General features: G+C 39.9%; 1 protein-coding gene across 3 annotated transcripts in view; it reads left to right on the forward strand.

The window, feature by feature from the left end:
* Positions 1-1,532: 1,532 nt before the first annotated feature.
* pdlim7 (PDZ and LIM domain 7) overlaps positions 1,533-22,805 on the forward strand; it is a 123,481-nt gene continuing 102,208 nt past the window's right edge. For 2 of the 3 annotated variants that reach the window (XM_080201568.1, XM_080201569.1), the window contains exon 1: positions 1,533-1,853. In XM_080201568.1, coding sequence (XP_080057694.1) covers positions 1,758-1,853 — 96 coding nt within the window. In that variant the 5' untranslated portion in view covers positions 1,533-1,757. Of the gene's footprint in view, positions 1,854-2,476; positions 2,628-22,805 lie in introns of those variants that run through there. The other variant, XM_080201570.1, reaches the window with a different exon arrangement.

The following is a 22,805-nucleotide window of genomic DNA, read 5'->3' on the forward strand; positions in this document are numbered from 1 at the left end:
AGGAAAGAATGGGATCTTTTTCATTCTTAATGGTTTGTTTTATTGCATGTCACACAATTGTCTTTACATAGTTTCCTATGATACACACATTTACGTCTCATGTCACCGGGTGTGCCAATTAAAGAGGGAAGATGTAGACCATGCGTGGTCATGAAAGAAAACATGATGATGCGGCTACACCAGAGGTCATGGGGCGGTGGGTGTTACCCCAGTATCTCTGGCAGAGCAAAATGCTGTTGAACTTTGGAACAGTAAGAAGTCTCACATCACCAGGTTAAAGTCTAACAGGTTTATTTGGAATCATGAGCTTTCGGAGTGCTGCTCCTTACTCAAGTGAGTGACCTGAATAAAGAGCAGCGCTGGGAAAGCTCATGATTCCAAATAAACTTGTTGGACTTTAACCTGGTGTTGTGAGACTTCTTACTGTGTCTACCCCAATTCGATGCCGGCATCCCCACATCAGACTTTAGGAATAAATTATTTTTGTTGAAACTCCATGATTTGAGGAACCCACAACATTCTACAGTAAAGAAAGGTGTTGGATTTTAGTGTAGATTCGTAGAAATGGCGCAAACGTCGAGATAACTCGAGCGTAGCGCTGGAACGGCAGTATTTCAATTGCATCCTAAATTCCGGTCAACAATCATCTTTTAATGGACTTCAGAGTTAATGTTCGTCGTTCTCTATGTTCTCTCTTAATTTCCTTGGGCAATTTTGAGCTCTTTACTTCTGCCTCTTAATCTGTGTGACTAGCCCAGTGTACATGCTTTCAGACACACCCTAGTAATGTTTCCTACTGTATGGTTAAGAGCGCGACTGCTGGGGGTGCCGTTTGTCGTGGGTCGATGCAATTGCTTTCTGCTGTTGAGTTGAGTGGAGGTTAGGCGTTAGGGAGACTTGTAATGTTTTGACTCGGGGAGCAATCAGCACTCACTCAGCAGAAACCGCTCTGGGTTGCCCATCAAAACATTGCCTGCCAAGTTTTTAGGTGCGCCCTGTCTTTGGAATTTCCTATGATGCAATTCAACCTTGGTTGATAATGGGTCATGTTGTATCACGAACTCCTTGCATTTTACCCTGGGAAAATTTCCCCACCATAATCCTGCTTCTCCCTGCACACTGTTTGAGATCAAGAAACCGGTTTACGCAGACTATACATAAAAAGCAGTGCTTAACTTTGATCAGGATTTGGCATTTAAAAAAAAGTAAATTTCCAAGTCTTTTTAAATTAAAAGATGTAAACTTCTAAGCTTGTTTTTTTAAAAAAATAAAAATCGCCAATCCTGCAGCACCGTGAAGCCATCCCGGTCATCTACAAATGGATTAGCAAAAACCAAGTGATTTCAATTAAAAGTTTTGCTGTGTCCTTTCCAAACATAAAAAAAGTTTCTCCGTTCAGTTTCTTACAACTGGACGGGAAATGGCAGTGTGACGTGTTGTGTGGCGTTTGAATTCCCTGGCGTGAGTCATAAAAAAGTGCTGAAATTGTTGGTGTAGTTTTACACGCCTTATATAGCCTGTAAGTGCAGAGCTGTCATTCTCTGTAGGATAAAGTGAGTGGCTGGAGCAGTAAGGGTCTACCTACTCTCTTTCTCCTGCAGTTCGCACAGGGATCGCCCTCCTTTTCCTCAATTGCCTCATGTAACAAAAAAAAGTCCCCTCTCCCCATTCGGTATTTAGACAAACAAAAGAATCTTTCTATTTTCACCAAACACCAACTTTTCTCCCCCCACCCTTTCCCCTCCTCTCCAGCGACGATGGAGTTGTACAAAGTTACCCTGGAAGGACCGGCTCCGTGGGGTTTTAGACTACAGGGAGGAAAGGACTTCAACAAGCCTTTAACCATGTCCAGGGTGAGCGAGAATGATTGGGGGGTGCTGATCGGAGATCTATTCTCTTTTTACTTGCTACCTGTTTGCTCATATGGTAAAATCAGGAAAAAGCTTGTGTTACAAGTCGTCATTTGTGCTGGAACAAGGGATTTGAGCCACCCCTGCAGTAAGCAGCCAGGCAGGCTCATTTTACTGCATGCTTTTTTTCCTCTCTGAAATGTAATGTGTGGAATTCCCCCCTTGCATTAACTTCAAAGCGCGCCCTTGTATGTAACATGTTGTGGTCACTTCATGTTCCAGAGCGAAGGCGGGGTGGGGGAACATTTTAAGCGGGTCTGTCTTTTATCCCACTCCACATGGGAGTTTTACGGTTTTAAAATGTAAAACGGTGAACTCAGCTCGCAAGCATTTTGTGTTCGAGAGTCAACAACTAGCAACTTTCCTAAGGGACCCAGTTGTAGTTTCCTAACGTAACACGGGGGTGGTCGTGTGATACAAAATGGTATCTTAAAATCCCAGTATTGAAAGCATTCCAGCGTGATTCTTGCATATCAGGAATGTGAAGGGATTAGTTTAAAAAGCTGCAGCTTCCAACTGTACTGAGAACCAGCAGTGTAAGCTGACCCGACCCCTCAGGGGAGAACGCCTGAAATCTGTCCTTTGTACGGACCAGATGAGGTCATTATCACCTCAAATCGTGTTTAATTTAGGTCGAATGGCAAATAGCTTCCAATCGAAAGCAAAAGTTTCTGTTGGTCATTAAAGTATCTGCATTGTGATGTGTGCTGATTATCGGTAGGAATACTGCTCAGAAGCTTTCATGCATTTTGAGCCTCATTATAACTTTTCAAAGTTTTTTTTATAATAAATTATAGCGAAGTAAATGTTTCATTCTTTCAAGCAGCATAATTTAAAATGAGGGATTTATTTATTTGACTACATTTTGCGATTTTGAACTGATTTTAGCCATATAATTGTCTCTAGGAAGCATTTTATTTGCCCTTGTTATTTTAAAAGTAGTGTTTAAAGGTAATCTTGAGTGTTTTATGGATGTAGTTCCCTTACTCATCTATCCACATAATCGCCTGAGTCCAAGGAAGATTCTTTTGTCATGACCAGATATGGGCAAGAGTTCCAGCATTGAGAAGCAGAATAACAACTCCATATAGGTCTCAGAAATCGAGTTATTGAAAGGGTTTGCTCTTCTGGGTGCATGTTTATGGCACTTCCATATTTGTACTTGCTTTCATTTATGTGCTTACTTCTGCATACCTTGTTTAATTTAAGGTGCATTTGGCATCTCCATGTTTTGACTTTGGTGCCCTTGTTCGTTTTATCACAGTGATTTAAGTTCTGGAATTTTGTTTTAATTGATGTCTATAAATCTTCCAGTCGATAAACTATTTTATGATTGTATGACCGACTGTTGGAACAGCAGTGCTCTGTTTCTAAAAAAAAACTGAGCTTAAAAACAAATTCTCTACGTCTTTTGTAGACAACACCTTCCAAAACCTCTCCTCCTCAGATCTATCCCCCTATCTCTTCTCCTCAGCCAGCAAGGCCCACCTTAAAACTTGTCTCTGACCTAATAGCTCCGTATGTGGCTTGGTACCACACTTGGTTTTATAATTGCGCTTGCGAAACACCTTGGGACATTTTATTGCATTAAAGGTGCTATATAAATATAACTTATTGCTCCTATTCATGTTGACTCATTCTGTGTACCTCTCCTCCTTCCCCTCATCACTTCCCCCTTCTCACTCCCCAACCCCCCATATCTTCCCTCGCTTCTGCCCATCTTGTCATCAGTCAGCTATTCGCCACACATCAGATTGCTCTGTCACACTCTGCCCCCTTAAATAGATTCGTAAAAATTCAGTATAATTTCCAGAACATGGCAGTTGCTGAGGCAATCTGTTAAATTTGAGTATTAGCAAAAATTACATAAAATTTATTCAGCTTAATTAACTTGATGGGTAAAACGGCCTTTTTCTCTACCTAATTTGTCAAGTGATTGGAGTGTCCCTACAGTGAAGTGCTAATTGTCTTTGGCAGTAGCTTGTGCCAGTTAATCCATGTTTTGTGATGCATTCAGACTCTCCGTGATCTGTTTAAACAGCAAAAAAACTGAAAACGTAACAATAAAAAACCCACTTATGGAATATTGGCATATAAGGGGTGGCACAGTGGTTAGCACTGCTGCCTCACAGCGCCAGGGACCTGGGTTCAATTCCAGCCTTGGGTTATATTGTGGAGTTTGCACTTTCTTGCCACCTCTGCATGGGTTTCCTCTGGCTGCTCTGGTTTTCTCCCATAACGCAAAGATGTGCGGGTTAGGTTGATTGGCTTTGCTAAATTGACCTTGTGTCAGGGGATTAGCAGAATAAATATGTGGAATTATGGGGATAGGGCCTGGTTGGGATTATGCTCAGTGCAGACTCGATGGACCGACTGGCCTCCTTCTGCACTGTAGGGATTCTATAATTCAATTCAGAAGGCCTTATTCCAATAGGATATTTTAGGTTTATTTTGTACGTTCATAAACTGCAAAAATAAGCTTAATATGATTTAGGTGCTTGAGAGCATAATTTAAATTGATATTTTTCAACAACACAATCATCCAGTCATTAGTGATTTAATCTGATAACAGTGGATGACTTCGTAATTCTTTGAGCCAATATATGCTCCAGTGTGAAGGGTTTTAAAAGTAAAAATGAGGAGCGTGGCGTTCCATTGCAATCCTGTATTTTTTTTTAAAGAAAATCAACTCAATAGTTGAACCAAGAAAAAGAACTGCAGATGACAGAAATAAAAACAAAACACATACTCAGCAGGTAAGGCAGCATCTACGGAGGGAGAAACTCAAATTAAAGTTTGCTTTATGCAAAATCTTTTAAAAAAGCACTAGGTTTACTGTTAGCAATTACAGCAGGAGATAATTCTTGGATGTTAAGGAAATTTATTTTTAAAAAAATGAAGATTAAATTTGGCACCCACTTTTAATATTTATGTCTTAATGTGAAGTTACTGTGGCTAAGCCTAGTTATTCCAATATATGGTGCCAATATTATGTCTCGCCTTTAATTGCAAGATAACTAGCCAAAGTTTGTGACATACTTAAGCTCTCTATGGAAGGAGGATCTGCAAATTGGACTACGTTTGCCCAGGAAGGTTTATGTTGCAAGAATTGGAGGTTGGAAAGCAGACTACCTTGTCATGGGGATTTTTGACTAGAAGGATGTCCATTGAATGACTTAAAAAAGTCCTGTCCTGTCCCTTCCATTGAAGAGTAACATTTAAAATCCCTACAGTTAGAGTTTGCCAGCATAGATTGTGACTTCAGCTGTTAGAAATTTTGGCCTTGCTCCAATATACACTGTGATACCTCCAGGCAAATTAAATTGCCCTGGGCATTAAATGAGAAGTTCCAGACGAATACTGTGCATTATTTTGATGACCCAGCTCCTACATGGGTTTGACTGCTGATTCAAATCCATTTCTACAAGTGAAGCCATATTACTCAACATAATTGAGTGCACTTCAACAAAGCATGTTCATATGAAGGAAAATTAAATGCATAAACAGTAGATACCATCTACCCTTAATCTTCCCATCATGATGTTTTAAGTTAGTTCAACTTATTTGTACAAGTTTAAAGACTAGTTTGCAGAATGTTTTGATCGTAGAACTTTTTGCCTTGCTGTATAGGTACAATTAGGCGGTTGTATTGTATGAACCAAGCTTTGGTGAAACAGTGGTGCTATATAAGATATTTGCTTCGTTCAGATGGATATTTAGCTGTCTTTTAAAACAGCCTTTCTGGTCTCCCTTTTCACTCACTGTATTAGTCTGCAGCACCAAGTTATAAAGCCATCAATTGTTTCCAATGCCACTGTAATAGTTTAGTTGTAGGATGGATAATTCTCAATTTCCTCCATCCTTTTCACTACCATCTTAGTTAATTCTAGCTATGAGTTTTTTTATCCCTTTGAGGTGCATTATGTTGTTTCCACCTTCTCCTGCAGTCCCAATTTTAGTGGGAATATTTAAAGGTACTGAAAATTATGTTGACTGGGAGTGCTCAGTGCCATTTTTCCTCATCTGGTGAGGGTTGAATGCTGAACCTACCCATTCAATCCTATTCTGTTTCTCAGCAACATAATAGATAATCAATTTAGCTATGATGCACAATAAAATAGGAGCGGCACAGTGCTTAGCACTGGTGCCTCACAGCACCAAAGATCTGGGTTCGATTCCCAGCTTGAGTAACTGTCTGTGCGGAATCTGCACATTCTCCCCATAAGTGCGTAGGTTTCCTCCCATAGTCCAAAAGATGTGCTGGTTAGATGCATTGACCATGCTAAATTCTCCCTCAATTTACCTGAACAGGCACTGAAGTGTGGCAACTAGGGGATTTTAACAGTAACTTCATTGCAGTGTTAATAAAAGCCTACTTGTGATCCTAATAAATAAACATAAAATAGCAATGTGCATTAAAGTAGTAAACTCGCTGTTAAAAAGCAATTTATAAAGTGGAAAAGAGAATTCTTTTGATATCCTACTATACGTACTCTCGATTGTCAGGTCCATTCCTGGTACTATTGATTAGGGTTATGTAAGTGTACAGCACAGAGGAAGGCATTTGGCCGAGTGCCTCTGCAGTTCCTTTGCCAGAGTAATTCAAAATGAATCCCACATGCTTGTTCCCATGCATCATTCTATATCTTTCACTGCTTAAAAATCATAAATTGTAAAAACTACAGTAGTGTCTGTCACAACCATTCCCTGTGGCAAAACATTTCACCAACTCTGTATAAAGTCATTTTCCTAATCCCTTTCTTCAGTCTTCTAGAATGGCCTTTGTTGATGACCCTTCATCACTGATTTCCCAACATAAGGAAATATCTTTACCCTATTCAAAATATCAGAATCCTTGATTATTTGTAAAACTTGATTACATCTCCTCTTTCCCTGCTCTGATGGAAATAATCCTAACATGTCATGTCTGCTCTTGTAACCATAGATTCAGGAGGTTAATGGCAACAATTAGAAACTATGGGCTGAATCTTTCTCGGAGTGGCAGCTTTTGTCAGGTTATCACTCTGCTGCTTTTTTTTACAGTAAGAAGGAGCTCTGCATTGTGTTCTTTAAGGCTTTAATGTCTTTTATTTAAAGAGAAATTCCACACTGTGCATTGTTATACGACAATGCTTTGCGTACATTTAATCATTATTTGACTCTTGTGATTAATGCAACAATTGATATAACCCTAAATTGACAAAATGGATGTAGTGTTTAATAATAGATCCAAATTCCAGATCCATTGGATCTGCTGCTAAGCATGACCACGCATCTCCGCTTGCAAGCACCTACAAAAACACTTGTTGGACTTGTGTAAGCGTAACAAGCTGCTTGGTGATGTGTATATAATAGGATTTATCCTTGCAGTTCACTGCATCATATATGTATGGATTGTTCAAGGTATACAAAAGTGATGTCCCATTATGCCCTACCTTATCTCTCACTGCATATGGTAAATACGCAGAGTTACGGGGATAGGGCAGAGGGGAGAGTCTGGGTGGGATGCTCTTTGAGAGCCTTTGCTGACTCGATGGGCTGAATGGTCTCTTTCTGCATTGTAAGGTTTCTAACTGTTTCTGCACAACAAGAATTGGCCAAATGGTTGAGCAAGTTGCTACAACCAGTTCGGAGCAAATTTTCCACTTACACAGTGAAGAATTCCTTCACCTTTGTATAAACACTGTACAGGACTTGCATATCAGATCTCTTTCCTTGACAGGCTGGTTGAGAAATCTGCCACTGCGTTCTCAACTACTGTGTACCTCCAGCTGGCCTTCACTGGTCAGGATAGGTGTTGTTATGAGCAGCCCCAGATCAGGTTTCCCAAAAGTTTTTGATCTAGGCGAGGCCCCGTCAGACTGAGATACCGCCAAGTGGTACAAACTCAGGTGAGGAGGAATGACTGGTTCCATGTCTTTGTTCAACCCACCTTCTGGTAGCAACGCAGGTTTAGTCTAACAACAAAACCAGAAAATGCTGGAAAATCTCAGCAGGTCTGACAGCATCTGTGGAGATAGAATAGAGTTAACATTTTGAGTCTTGACAACCCTCTGTCAGAGCTCTAACAAGCTTCGCTTTCCCTTGGATACCTTTTTCAGACCCAATAGTTGCGTTTAAAAAGGAGCCAATTCAGCCAGTTAAGATAGAGTAAGTTTTTAACTCCCAAAAGGGGTAAGGAGAAATTATAAAACACGTGCATCCATATACATACATATTAGAAGTGGGAATTGAGTCCAGTAATAAGTAAATATTTAAAAAGGCTATACAGAGTGGTCCTTGAATGAGTGTTGCAGTCTGTACACATTGGTTCCAGTAGTTGATTTCAGCTGCTGAATGGTTTATTTTTTGATTTGGGTGTTCTGTGGTTTGCTAGAGAGATTTCAGGTTTTTTTTCCAGCTGTGACCTTTCCGCTGGCTGATTGACTGACACAGTCAGAGAGAGAGTTTTAGATGTTCCTGCAAAAAATGGGTATTTTATAGGGGCCGTGCATTGGTTACTGTGTCACCTTCAGCGTGGCAAACTTCCAGCTGCAGTTTTTTGCAGCACACATGCGCAGACCAACAGAATGGTAGCAAGCAGACTTTTAACTTCCTCCTATTTCAACTGGAAATCCATGATGCACTCATCTCGTCTGGGCAGTTATACCCAGGGTATTTGGATGAGATAGCTATTAAGTCCCTTTGTCTTTACCAGAGATGGTAATCCGTCTTTGGATAGATTTACCTTGGCTGGAAGCATCGGGAGAGGTTCTATTGTTCTTTAGAGAAGTACCCTGCAACCATTCATGTCAAAAAAAACAAAGAAAATTACAGCACAGGAACAGGCCCTTTGGCCCTCCAAGCCTGCACCAACCATGCTGTCCGACTGAACTAAACCCCCCCTACCCTTCCAGGGACCATATCCTTCTATTCCCATCTTAGTCATGTATTTGTCCGGACGCTCCTTAAAACTCAGTATTGTATTTACTTCCACTACCTCCCCTGGCAGCAAGATCCAGACACCCACCACCCTCTGTGTGTAAAAAAAAATTAAAAAATTTGCTTCGTATATCTCCTTTAAACACTGCCCTTAAACCTATGCTCCCTAGTAATTGACTCTTCCACTCTGGGGGGGAAAAAGTTTCTGACTATCCACTCTGCCCATTCCCCTCATAATCTTGTAGACTTCTATCAGGTCGCCCCTCAACCTCCGTCATTCCAGTGAGAACAAACCAAGTTTCTCCAACCTCTCCTCATAGCTAATGCCCTCCATGCCAGGCAACATCCTGGTAAATCTTTTCCGTACCCTATCCAAAGCCTCCACATTATTCTGGTAGTGTGGTGAACAGAATTGAACACTATATTCCAAGTGTGGCCTAATTAAGATTCTATAAAGCTGCAACATGACTTGCCAATTTTTAAACCCAGTACTCCGGCCGATGAAGGCAAGCCTACCGTATGTCTTCTTGACTACCTTTTCCACCTGTGTTGCCACTTTCAGTGATCTCTGTACTTATACACGTGGATACCTCTGCCTATCAATATCCTGAAGGATCCTGCCATTTACTGTATATTTCCTATCTTTCTTAAACCTTCCAAAATGCATTACTTCACATTTGTCTGGATTAAATTCCATCTGCCATCTCTCTGCCCAAGCCTCCAACCAATCTATACCCTGCTGTATCCTCTGATGGTCCTCATTGCTACCCGCAAATCCATCAACCTTTGTGTCATGCGCAAACTTATTAATCAAACTAGTTACATTTTCTTCCAAATCACTTTAATACGTATATATATTTTCTACGAACAGCAAAGGTCACAGCATTGATCCCTGAGGAATGCTACTTGTCACAGCCCTCCATTCAGAAACACACCCTTCCGCTGCTACCCTCTCTCTTCTATGACTGAGCTAGTTCTGTATCCACCTTGCCAGCTCACCTCTGATCCCATGTGACTTCACCTTCTGCACCAGTCTGCTGTGAAGGACCTTGTCAAAGGCCTTACTGAAGTCCATGTAGATGACATCCATTGCCCTACTCTCATTAATCATTTTCGTCACTTCCTCAAAAAACTCGATCAAGTTAGTGAGACATGATCTCCCCTTCACAAAACCATGTTGCTTCTCACTAATATATCCACTTATTTCCAAGTGGGAGTAAATCCTGCCTTGAAGAATCCTCTCCAATGATTTCCGTACCTCTGACATAAGGCTCACCGGCCTGTAATTACTAGTGGTTAATTAAACATTCCCAGCCATCTTTGAGGTGTATGTCCATTTTAAAATATAATAATCAGGTCTTTTTTGAAGACCAGTATTTCAGTGTATAGGTCCGTGGATTTTTTTTCCTCCATCATCATAACAGCATTTGGATTCCTATAGTTCAGTGTGTCTTTTTGATAATCTCACGTAGAGCCCAAGCCATTTTCTCACCGCGCTAAATAGGGCGCATCAAAGAAATCCTGCAGATAATGGCCACCCCTATCACTGGTCAATGTGTATCATGTAAACTCAATGGGCATAGGCTGCCACTTTCAGTCCTGAAAGGTGCCCAGTCTACACAAATTACCATCTGAAGTTTGAGCAGCAGGTGAAACTAGCTGTTTCTCGCTGCTTCTATGCAATAGCAGCGCCTGTAGTAATTATCCATTAGCCAGATGCTGCTGTCTAGCTATGTGTGCTGGAAGCTACCTGTATCCACACACAGGGCCCCATCCTTTACAAACAGAACGTGTCCACACGTTACACCTTTTTCCAAGTAAACAAAAGCTTGGGGGAACAGCCAGTCTGTGGTTCATTCCCTGTGGCATTGCTAGACCAATCAGAGCCAATATTCCTGATTTAAATTCAAACAAAACCTTGGCAGTTATCTAGTTCCTACTTTGTCAACCAATCAGCACTTTCTTCTCATACAGCACGAATTGTTGTTGCTTTTGAGATTTGGTTTTCATGTGAATCTGTCTAATGAGCGCAAGACGAAAAGTTGGGACAGCATTTCTCTTTTTTTTAGTAATACCCTCATTCTGAATCTCTGTTTTGTAAGTCTTTTGCAGTCCTTGCTGCCCTAATTTTGTGCTTTTAGAAAAGTGAGGTTGTAGTTCCCTATGTTGAAGAACAAATCATGTGTGCTGAGAAACAAAAGTAAGTCTTGCATTGACCATTAAAAATACAATTCCTGATGCTTCTCCAATTCTGGTACCACATTATGTCCCACGTCTTTTTCCTGACCAGCTTTCTATCCATGCTGCTACATTTTCTTTATTTCCTCTAACTCTCCAATTGTTACCTCTTTCAAAAACTCTTAAATGCAAATTGTGTTTGGCAAATATAATAAAATCATGTTGCAAGTTATCAATTAAGCCGTACATTTACAAATGTTCCCTTAATTGTCCATTCAAGACAAAGCAGCTCCCTTGATTAACAGTCCTTCCACCATCCTAAACATTCACTCCCTCCACACTGACAGCAGTGTGTACTATGGATTGCAGTTATTTACTAAGAGCTTCTTTAACAGCAACATTTAAACCTACAAGCTCTGTTACCTCAAAGGACAAGGGCAGAAGATGCATGGAGGCACCACAACCTGAAGTTTCCCTCCAAGGAACACACTTCTTGGCTTGGAACCAAATCACTATTCCTTCACTTTTGCTGCGTCGCTGCAACTCCCTTCCTAACGGCACGATGAGTTTGCTAATGCTACATGAACTGTTGTTTAAGAAGGTGGCTCACCACCATCTACATGAGGGTTGTTAGGGACATGCAGCAAATGCTCACCTAGCCAGGATGCCCCCATCCCGTGACAGCGCAAAACAAAACTCAAATAATGGATTTTGAGCTTTTTCAAATGATTAACTTTAAACTAACTGAACTTGCTGTTACTCCATTCATCCTTTCTTGAATTCAGGCATTATGTTACTTGCTCTGTATTCCCTTGATTCCACAAAAAAATTGAGATTCTCCAGAGACTGCTGAAAACAGAATAACTCCATCCTCTTAACTGATCTCTATGAACCCTAAAATGTTTACTTAACAACACTTGGACTTTCTAACCTTGGAGACCTACAGTTCAGCAGAAAAATAATATATTATGCTTTACACAGTATAAGGTTCTGTCCTAAAAACACATCCTCTAACTTGGTGTGAGCAATGCTACAGAAAATTTGGTGACATGTGTGTACCAGATGTCAAATTATGTTACAAATGCAAAATAAATAATTGGTGCTTTTCTGAGAAAAATAATTAATGCTGGGTGCTTCTCACTGTGGAACTGTAGCTAAACATTTGACAATTTACATTCATTCCCTACAAAGCAACAATAAAAATGAATCATCTGTATCTGCATTCATTTAAAAGCATCTCTTTATTTACCCAGAGTGATACTAGCAACAACTTGCATTTATATAAAGCCTTGAATATCGTAAAACATCCCAAATTGTCTCATTGGAGAATTGTCAGCCAAAACCTGACACAGTTAAATGAGAAAATATTGGAACAAATGACCTCATTGCTTGGCAAAGAGATGGGGTTGAAGAGTGTCTTAAAGGAGGAGCATGAAGCCGAGAAGTTTAGAGATGGAATTCCTATGCTTAACCTTGACAAAGCAGGGGCAGGGGGTGGGGGCAGCTGCCAGTGGTGAGGCATGGATAGTCAATTAGAGGACTGGAGTGTTCTTGAAGAGTCGTAGGGCTGGAGTAGCTCACGGAGAAAGGGAGGAATGAAGCCATGGAGGATTTTAAGGATTTAGATTTAAAACTTTGAAGTATTATTGAACAAACAGTGAAATATAGGGCACATGGGTGATGAGGGAGCATGATTTAGTGCATGCTAACTTATGTGCAGAGGAACTATGGCTAGGCTCAACTTTATGGACAATGAAAGATGGACACATGTCAAGTCTGAAGGTAACAAAAAAAAGTGAGGATTTCAGTAGCAGGCAGGTTGAGGCAGAGGCAGAGTCAGGCAAAGCTACAAAGATGCAAGTAATGGAACGGATTTGGAGTGGAAGGCTCAGCATATAGTCAGATAGAACACTGAAGTTGCATACAGCAATGTTGAACCTGTGAGAGAGGAGTAAAATCAGCAGCTAGGGAAGAGAGTTTGTGATGGGGCCCAGTACTTGGGGGAAATTTCTATGATTCGGTACTGTATGTTGAAGTCATATGACAAATCATCAGCAATGGCGAGGTCAAGGAGGAGTTCTTTTGGTTTATAAACAAAATTGGGAAACCTCTGATTTATTAAGCTCGTGGTAAGATGAAATGCTCAATCCCAAAATTGTACATGGCTTTCAGTGCATCATTGCACAGGTAGTTTGTAAAGTGAACTTGAATTCATTTTGTATGGAATGATTTACTGAGGAACTGTATTTTAGGTACATTGGTTAGATTTTGTGGAGTTGTTTTTTTAAGTCTGTGGTCGCAATTACGTTTTCAAAACATCTGTGAGTTTGACATTTGGAGCTGAATCAAACAGTAGAGGAAATGTAAATGTCAGAGGTTTTTGTGTTTGTTTGTGGGATGTGGGTGATGAGTACATAAGATAAACAGCACAAAAACAGGCCATTTCAGCCCTCCGGCCCATCTGATATTCGTCTCCGCTCGTGCCCCCTCCCATCTTTCCTCATCTAAATTTACCGTTTGAATCATCTATTTCCTTCTCCCTCATTAAACTTGTCTAGTTTCCCCTTTAATACACTCAGACTATTTGCTTTAACCATCTCTGTGATCATGAGTTCCACATTCTTACCACTGTTAGGGTGAAGAAGTTTATTTTTTAATGCCTCTTTGAATTTCATGTTGATTATCTAATATCAATTGCCTGTAGTTATGTTCTTCCCTACAAGAAGGAACATCATCTTTGTATCACTCTATCAAAACATTTCAAAAGACCTTTAGTGCTTTGCCTCTTTGTTCTCTTCTATCAAGAGGGAGAAGAGGCCCCGAGGGTGATTTTTCAATCCTGCCAGCCCCTAGGATTGTCCAGTCCCACCAAAAGCCAGTGGACTTTTGACTGGCCCAGTTTATCGATTCTTTCCTGATAGTTTATTTATTAGTGTCCCAAGTAGACTTACATTAACACTGCAATGAAGTTACTGTGTAAATCCCCTAGTCACCACACTCCAGTACCTGTTCAGATACACTGAGGTAGAAATTAGCGTGGCCAATGCACCTAACCATCATGAATTTCAGACTGAGGGAGGAAACCCACGCAGACATAGGGTGAACATGCAGATTCTGCACAGACATTGGCTTTAGCCGGAAGTTGAACCTGTGTCCCTGTTGCTGTGAGACAGCAGTGCTAACCACCCTGCCACTTTGCCGCCCTGTATACCCTCACATTTCTGGTATCATCCTTGTAAATCTTCATACTTCTATGTGTCTTAATCCCTTTCATAACATGAAGACCAGAACTGTACACAGTACTCTGTGTGGTCTAGCCAAGGATTGATACAGGTTCAGGTTTCATATAACCATCTGCTACTTTTTAGTTCACTCTCTCCAGAAATAAAACCTAGTGCTTTGCTATTTATTTGCAGCCCTGTTAACCTATGGTACAATTTTTAGTAAGTAGTATATTTGTTTGCCGAGTTGCCTTTGTTCCTCGACTCCATCTAAATTTACGTCCTCCAAGTAATAAATGATCTCCCTGTTCTTCCCACCTAAATGTGCTGGCTGGAATTTTACTGCCTTGGCAGGTGAGGGTCACAAAACAGAGTTCTCTGTTGGCCTTGGGTTGGATTTTACTAGCCTCGCACAGGCGAGGTCGTAAAATCCCACCCACTATCTTATGCTAATTGTGAACGTACTTTGTCAATTATTTGTCCATTCTGAAAATTGATTAATTTCCTGCTGCAATATGTTGTAGCCCTCCTAACTATTGACCATATCCACCTCCTCCCCAATTTGCAAATTTAGAAATTGTGTTTTTGACTTCATAGTTCAAATTGTCAGTGTAAATTGTGGACAACAATGGTCCCAGCTCTGACTCATGTGGACTACCACTTCCCACCTACTGCCACTTTGAATAACTACCCTTTGTTTCAATACTCACTTTCTTGAAGCCGATTGTCCCATGATTCTGACTTTACTCATTAGTTTATTATGGAGAACCTTTTGAAAATTGAGATAAACTACATCTAAAGATACATTACCATGCCTGCTCTCTGCTACTATTTCAAAAATTTAATAAGGTTGGTCAAACAAGATTTCCCTTTTTTGAAATTCATGCTGTCTATTCATTATATTTCTCATTTCTAAATATTTTATTCTCTCCTCTAATGTGGATTCCATTATTTTTCCTACCACTGATGTTAAGCTGTCTGATCTATAATTCCTTGAGCGTGATCCGCCTCCCTTAAATATAAGAATTAAACATGAACTCTCTGCCAGTCCTCTAGCACTGTATTTTTTTTTCAAATGAATGATTAAATCTGAGTAAAAATGCTTCCACTTTCTCATTTCTAATGTATCTGCTTCTCAAACTTAGTTGATCTGGGAAGGTGGGAGAGGACATTGAGTCCAGTCTGAAGGATACTCATCAAGTTGTTTTTCTGTATGATGTTGGCCACCTTGAGTGTTGTTGCAATTGTATCCGTCTAGATGGCTGGTGACTATTCTATTGTAATACTGACTTGAGCCTGTTGGATGTCGGTGAACCATTAAAGTTCTCCTTATAGCTACGAGCCTCTGGCCTACTATTTTAGCCATTAGGTGACCCTTGCAACATAGGAACAATTGGTGCAAAAACAGAAATATTTTCTCCCATATGTTGTAGATGTACCATTTACATTGGACGTTCTATAAGCATCACATAAAATCAAGTACCAATCTTCCGTCTTGTCCTTTTTTTCCATGGTGTTGATAGTACTGGCTCACTTAAGTTACTGATCAGTTGTGAGTGTAAGATTTTAATGTTGGAGAACAAAACAAAGCTTGTACTATCGAAGGTCAAGTGGAAGATAGTTTTAGTTTTCAATTATTCAGTCTATAGTGCAATGTTACCTACCATTGGTCAGCCTGGCCTGGACTAGCTCCTTTATTATGGATTGTGAATTCAGCTGAACACTTCTGAAACTGTGTGCATTCCCACTACATAATTTATGACACAGATTATTGATGAAGCAGTGGAAGATGGTGCTACGCTCTTGTTCCGTTCTCGGCAGGAATTTGTGGACAAATCTCATAAAAATAACAGAATCACACAACAACAAATCCCAGAAATAAGTACTAATGTATCAACGAAGATCCTCTGTGGTATTTGCGCGTTAACAGGTAGCCAGTCAAGCTTTAGTCTTCAGATTTTAGGAAATGGTGTTTCTTGCTAGGTGGAATTGTTGTGACTTTATTAATGAAGTGCATCATGCTCATAACGAAAGGGCTTGTAAATATCTGCTTCCTTTGTTCCCCTTTCCTATTGCATAATATTTGCTCCAAGCCAGCTGCTCACTACACAGAAGGTATGTTTAGTTTGTGTTGTGATTATGCATGATTCTGTTGAGTAGACATGTTCTGTTATTATATGGTTTATGTGGACATTGGGTAAACACGATTTGTATTTTGGTTTGTTCTTGGGCTAAACGGGCAAATTCAGTATTTGTTCCCTGTAGAGAACAATTTAATCACACTGCAACAATGGAACCATGACTCGTAGGTGAGGCCTACTGAAATCTTAAGCACACTCTTGCAGTATGACCCTAATGCATCGTTAAACAGGGTACTTTCCACTATGTGTTGATATGGCTGATCTGATGCATTTAATTTGAAATTTATTTTCAAATTAATGTTGGAACGGACTTTTTCTGGGAGCACTATTGGCATATTTTACATATCATTCTTGTGATCATCCCCGCCAGGGATGGTTTTTTTTCCCCTTTTGTTGTGGAACTGCAGCTCTATTATCTGCACATAAATGATGAACAATACTGAAGGCATTTTAAAGTCACTGTTGAGTTTGCATGTTTAGAGTGAACTGATGCCTCCCTATCCCTGTAATTTCCTCCAGGCCCACAATCTTCTGAGATATCTGTGCTTGTATAATTCTGGCCTCCTTGAACATCCCTGATTTGGATCACTGTGCCACTGGTAATCATGCCTTCATCTAACTAAGCCCTGAGCTCGGAAACCTTATGCCCTATCATCCTCTGCCTCTCTATCTCCTTTTTAAATGCTGCTTAAGACGTCCTTTGACACAGCTTTTGTTTATCTAACCTAATATTTTCCTTGTTTTATGTTTGGTTTTATAATACTTCTTGCAGCATTTTATTAAGTTAAAGGCATTATATATGTGATGATTCTACTATGAATGTTACACAATAAGTTTTTTTTCAAAGATTTTGAATGCTCCCTTTCTTGATGTAGCTGTTTTTGTTGTAATTCGAGCTAATACCTATGGTTTTTTTTTTGCTAATTGCTAATGGAATAAAGCAGAATGTCTTGCAATTTTATTGAAACAGAATAGTCTTTAGCATATTGCACCAATTATACATTTTTTGAGTTGCTCTGTGTGTAGTTGAAGAGGACATACAATCAGCCAACCTCAGATCATGGCACTTGTGGTTCAGGCTCTGTCCCGTAAGCTGTACATGCTCCAAACTGTATCAAGGTCCCTCGATACATTTGGAATGTCACTTCAAATGTATGGTGGCAGATCAGCCTCCCATTATAAATCCTGCTAAATTTTAATCCATTGTACTGTATAAATCTGTTTTTATATTTCCTACTGAGTTAGCATCACAACTTGGATTTTGTGATGATAATGGCAGCAAACTCTTGGCATTTGCCATTATTTCTGCACTGAAACTATCGGGAACCTCTGGAGTCTCCACATTTGCAAACATGGACATCAAGAATCTGATGTTAGTGGTTCTCAGCGCCTCCAGAAAATACGTTCCTAGGGTTATCCCAGATTGTGTATAGGCCTTGATTTTTTAAAAAATAATATTCTTTTATGGGCATTGTTGGCTAGGCTAATATTTATTGTCCATCCCTAATAGTCCTTGGAAATGCAGCCCGCCTTGAACCACTGCAGTTCCATGTGGTGTAGATCCATTCACATTACTGTTAGAAAGGGAGTTTCAGGATTTTTGGCCCCATGACAGTGAAGGAATGACAATATATTGAGGGTTGCTTGCAGATGATGGTATCCCCATGTGTCTGCTGCCCTTTTACTTTTTAGATGGTAGTGGATGTGTGTTTGGAAGGTGCTGTCAAACAAGCCTTGCAAAGCTCTTGCCATTGAGTGTCAGTGGTGGAGGGAGTGAATGCTTGTAAAAGGGGGTGCCAATCCAGCAGGCTGCTTTATCCTCGATGGTGTCAAACTTCTTGGGTATTTGAACTGCACCCATCCATGCAAGTGGAGAGTATTCCATCAAACTCCTGAATTGTGGTTTGTAGATGATGGACAGAGTTTAGGGAGTTAGAAGGTGAGTTACTTGCTGTGGATTCCTAGTCTCTGACCTGCTCTGATAGCTACAGTACTTGGATGGCTAATCCAAATTCAGTCAATGTAACCCCCCCAGTGTATTGTTAGTTGGGGATTTAGCAATGGTCACGTCAAGGGCGATAGTTAGATTCCCTCTTTTGGCGATGGTCACAGCTCATTACTTGTGTTGCCTAAGCCAGGATATTGTCCAGGCCTTGCTACATCTGGACATGGGCTGCTTCAATATCTGAGGCGTAGTGAATAGTGCTGAACATTCCCACTCTGGCCTTATGATGGAAGGCCATTGATGAAGCAGCTGAAGACACTACCCTGACAAACTCCTGCAGTGTCGTTCTGGAACTTGGACGATTATCCTGCAATCACCACAACCATCTTCCTTTGTGCCAAGTTTGACTCCAACCTGTGGAGTTTTCTCTCTAATTCCCATTGACTTCAGTTTTTTTTAGGGCTTCTTGATGCCACACTTGGTCAAATACCACCTTGATGTCAAGGGCAGTCATTCTCTGCTCAACTTTTGAAATAATGTAGTTAATGTTCAAACAATGAGCCATGTCAAATAAAATCCAATTTCCTAATGTGTAGAATGTTGTCTAAACAAGTCGTTCAAAGTAGAATGTTTATATAATACTTTTTAATGCCTTAACTGTTGAATTACTGCTATAGTTTGCTTATTTGGAAAGTAACTTTAAGGTAGAACTCTCATTTTAAAAATGTTTTCTGGTGTCATAAATATTACATAAAACTTACTAAAATGTTGAGCTGTTTTCTCATGAAAATTTACTATTCCTGAAAAATGCATCTGTCCTTCCTGTGATTACCTTTAAGGAAAATTCATAACTATATGCTTGTATTGTTATTTAGGATATAGCAAAGTGAGTCTTTTACTCAGAATTCAATAAACCATAATGGCAGCATGCAATTTCTTGCAATATTCTCTTGAATTCTGAATGGCATCACTGGTAAAATGAATCATGTTTCATTGGTCAGAAAATTGAATACAAAAGTTGGGACGTCTACTAGACATTGGTAAGGCCATACTTGGAATACTATGTACAGTTTTGGTCACCCTATCATAGAAAGGATATTATTAAACTAGAAAGCATGCAGAAAAGATTTACTAGGATGCTAGCAGAACTTGATGGTTTGAGTTAGAAGGAGAAGCTGGATAGGCAGAGCATAGGACGCTTAGGAGTGATCCTATAGAGGTCTATAAAGTAATGAAGGGCATAGATAAGTTTTATATAGTCACATCTTTTCCCAACTAAAACTAGAGGCATAAATTTAAGGTGAGAGATACAGAAGGGTTCAGAAGGGCAATGTTTTCATACACAGGATGGCTAGTATCTGGAACAAGCTACCAGAAGTAGTAGGCGTAAAATGTTGTCATTTTAAAAAGCATTTGGACAGTTAAATGGGTAAAATAGATATAGAGGGACATGGGCCAAATGGGGGTAATTGGGACTAGCTTAATGGTAAAAACTGGGTGGAAGGGACTATTTCCAAACTGTAAACCTCAATGATTTTCTGACTAATTTTTCAACCTTGAAATTGTTTAAAATTGGTCTTGATTTTCACGCTGTATTCCTTGGTGGAGTAGGCCTGGGTGGTGTGTAATCCGTTATCGTCACTGGATGCCATGTAGAAATGGTGTCCAACATCACTGACTCTCAAGTTTGAAGTGAAGAAGAAGGTGGATCTCCTGAAAACGAAGATTGATCTTTGGGAGAGCTCGGAGAATGGAAGATGGAGCTCCTGAGAACAAGATGATTGTCCAGGAACAGTCTGAGGCTGGAAGGCTCCCCATGAAGACGTAGACCTGATCTGAAGAGTCCACTTGCAGATACATTAGTGTGGTGTTGTGGGTAGCCTTCACTTCAAACTGTGGAGGCAGCCTCAGGCATTGTTGAAGTGACTACCATACCTGTACACCACATTGTCCCAAACATATTTCACACTGCTGTATTTTCCCATAGTCATTGTGGAGAATCTGGCCTTGGGGGGGTGGTTTGGATCTTTATCTGCACCTTGCTAAATTCTAAAGGCCAGACAGTCACTTGTGACAATCCCTGGCCATTTTGGTTCAAAAGTTGGCAAGTGGCACACAGCTGACACCCAGCTATTAAAGTCAACCGAGCCTCCCTGACACCTCTCTCTGAGAGGTATATTGCTTCCTTCACTACGTTCCCCACCTGAGAGTTGAAGTCAAGCCGAATATTTAAAGCAATTTAACACTGGGACACAATACAGTGAAACTAGAGAGCCATTTAAAGTGATGAAGTATTATTGGCACAATGGTAATGTTCTTTGGAATGAGTTGGTACATTTTTCTGCAGAATATTGGCATCAGTATGTGAAACAGCCTTGTGAAAAGCACTGCAACATGATTCTTGTTGGCTTGTAGTTCAGTTTTGATTGTTGAAGAATCATTGGTTTTTATTAAAACCTGATATTAAATATTCTCAGTAAAGTTGCAGGCAGACATTACTTATTGGCTGTTGATTTTAAATTTCATGTATTTAAATTAATAACCTCAATCCTGAGAAATTCACTTTGGCCATCAGAGTTAGGTTTGAGGAGTTTGTAATTTAGGACTTTTCCAGCAAATGTGGAAAAGACTTGAGATTGACTGTGGGTCACACGTAAATCCAATTAAATTTGTGAATTGCAAAAACACAGCAGATCTTGTCAGCTTCTGGAAAGCCCCAAGTTTTGGGTCTAGCTCATTATAACTGATGTGTCTTTCCCTCCAGTTAGCAGAAGAGAAGATCATTTTTCTATAGTGTGCTATTTATAAAACAAAGGTAATTTATTTTTAAAAGCTTTCCCATCTGTCTTCCTCTTTTTGATCCCAATATCTTTGCGCTGTTCTGAATTTCTAACTCTGAAGCAAAAGTTAGTGGGGGTGGGGGGGAGGGAAGATCTAGTTTATTCAGAAAAAGGGAAAATCTTTTATATCTTCCTTTTGATTTCACAATCTCTCATGTTCTGATAAAGTTCACACCAGAAGAATTTTGCAGGCTTTAAATCTGACTCACTAGCGCTCTGCCCCACCCTATGTTTTTGCGTCTGGAATCATTCTACAACAGAGTAGCTTGTGTTCATGGATGAAATGTGAGAGTTAGAAATATAAAACTTGGTATTTTAATACTCTACTGACAGAGAAAATGGGAAATAATGCATTTCAAACACCAGTTACTATGTGAGCAAAATAGAACTATATGTGTCATTCGTCACAGTGTAAAAAGCCTGCGCAGAACAGCAGCAAAAGGAATGGCAGACATTTGTTTTTGTTTGTTTTGGCTGTAATTCTCAAATTGGAGTTTGTGAAGATTTTCAATGAGATAATATGAAGTTACTCTCCAAGCGGGGCTTGACTTGTAAGACACTGCTGATATCCATACAGAAGCACCTGGCTTCTGAAAAGCAATATTATAACATTCATGATGTGAAGTTTTCATGTTATGAGCACTCTATTGTTATAATCTAGATGGGGGAGGTGGATGTGATTTTAATCCCTTTTGAAAAAAGGTCCCTCAAAAACATTTCAGAATTACTGTTTTAGGCTAAATCATGTTCTATTTTCCAAATGCAATCTATCTTTTGGAGAAAATTAAACTCTTGTACCGCCTCTTATAGTTTTTCCACGTCTATGGCTGTTTTATAAAACAAATTTGCATATTTATAATCTTCTTTGAAATATCAGTAGTATTATCAAATGATAGTACTGTAATCCACCACTTCTTAAATATTTGTTCATGGGATGTGGGCATCGCTGGCTGGGCCAGCATTTATTGCCTTTCCCTGACTGATAGTCAACTACATTGTTGTGGATCTGGAATCACATGTAGGCCAGACCAGGTAAGAATGACAGATTTCCTTCCCTAAAGGACATTAGTGAACCAGATGGGTTTTACAACATCCAACAATGGTTTTGTGAGCATCATTTAGACTTTTCATTAGAGATTTTTATTGAATTCAAATTTCACGGTCTGCTATGGTGGGATTTGAAATTGGATCCCCAGAGCACTATCCTGGTTCTCTGGATTACAAGTCCAGTGACAATGTTACTATACCACTGCCCCCTCATGAAAGTTTATCCATGAAACTGATGAGGATGTGATTGAGCTGTTTGCAGAAGCAGGCAAATATGGTTTGGGTTTTGTAAAAATGCTTTCATAGTGAACTCTTGTAAATTAATGAGTACTTTTTAGTAAAATTTAAAAATCACACATTTACCTTTTTTTTTCAAAAGTGGTAAGCTCACTGAAAATATAAATAATCACTGCTGTTTCTGCAATAGAGTCCAATGGGGGATAAAAATTGAATGTAAACTGGAAGTCAAGTTCTTTTGGGGAACATTGGGAATCTACAATTCTTGTGTGAGCCCACCAAACATTGGTATAAGAACAGGAAATATCAGAAGTGCTCAGCAGGTCTGGCAGAATCTCTGGAGAGAGAAACAGAGTTAATCTTTT

Source organism: Carcharhinus amblyrhynchos, chromosome 13 (assembly GCF_965287045.1).
Source record: "Carcharhinus amblyrhynchos chromosome 13, sCarAmb.v2.hapA, whole genome shotgun sequence".
In the NCBI taxonomy this organism is placed as follows: domain Eukaryota; kingdom Metazoa; phylum Chordata; class Chondrichthyes; order Carcharhiniformes; family Carcharhinidae; genus Carcharhinus; species Carcharhinus amblyrhynchos.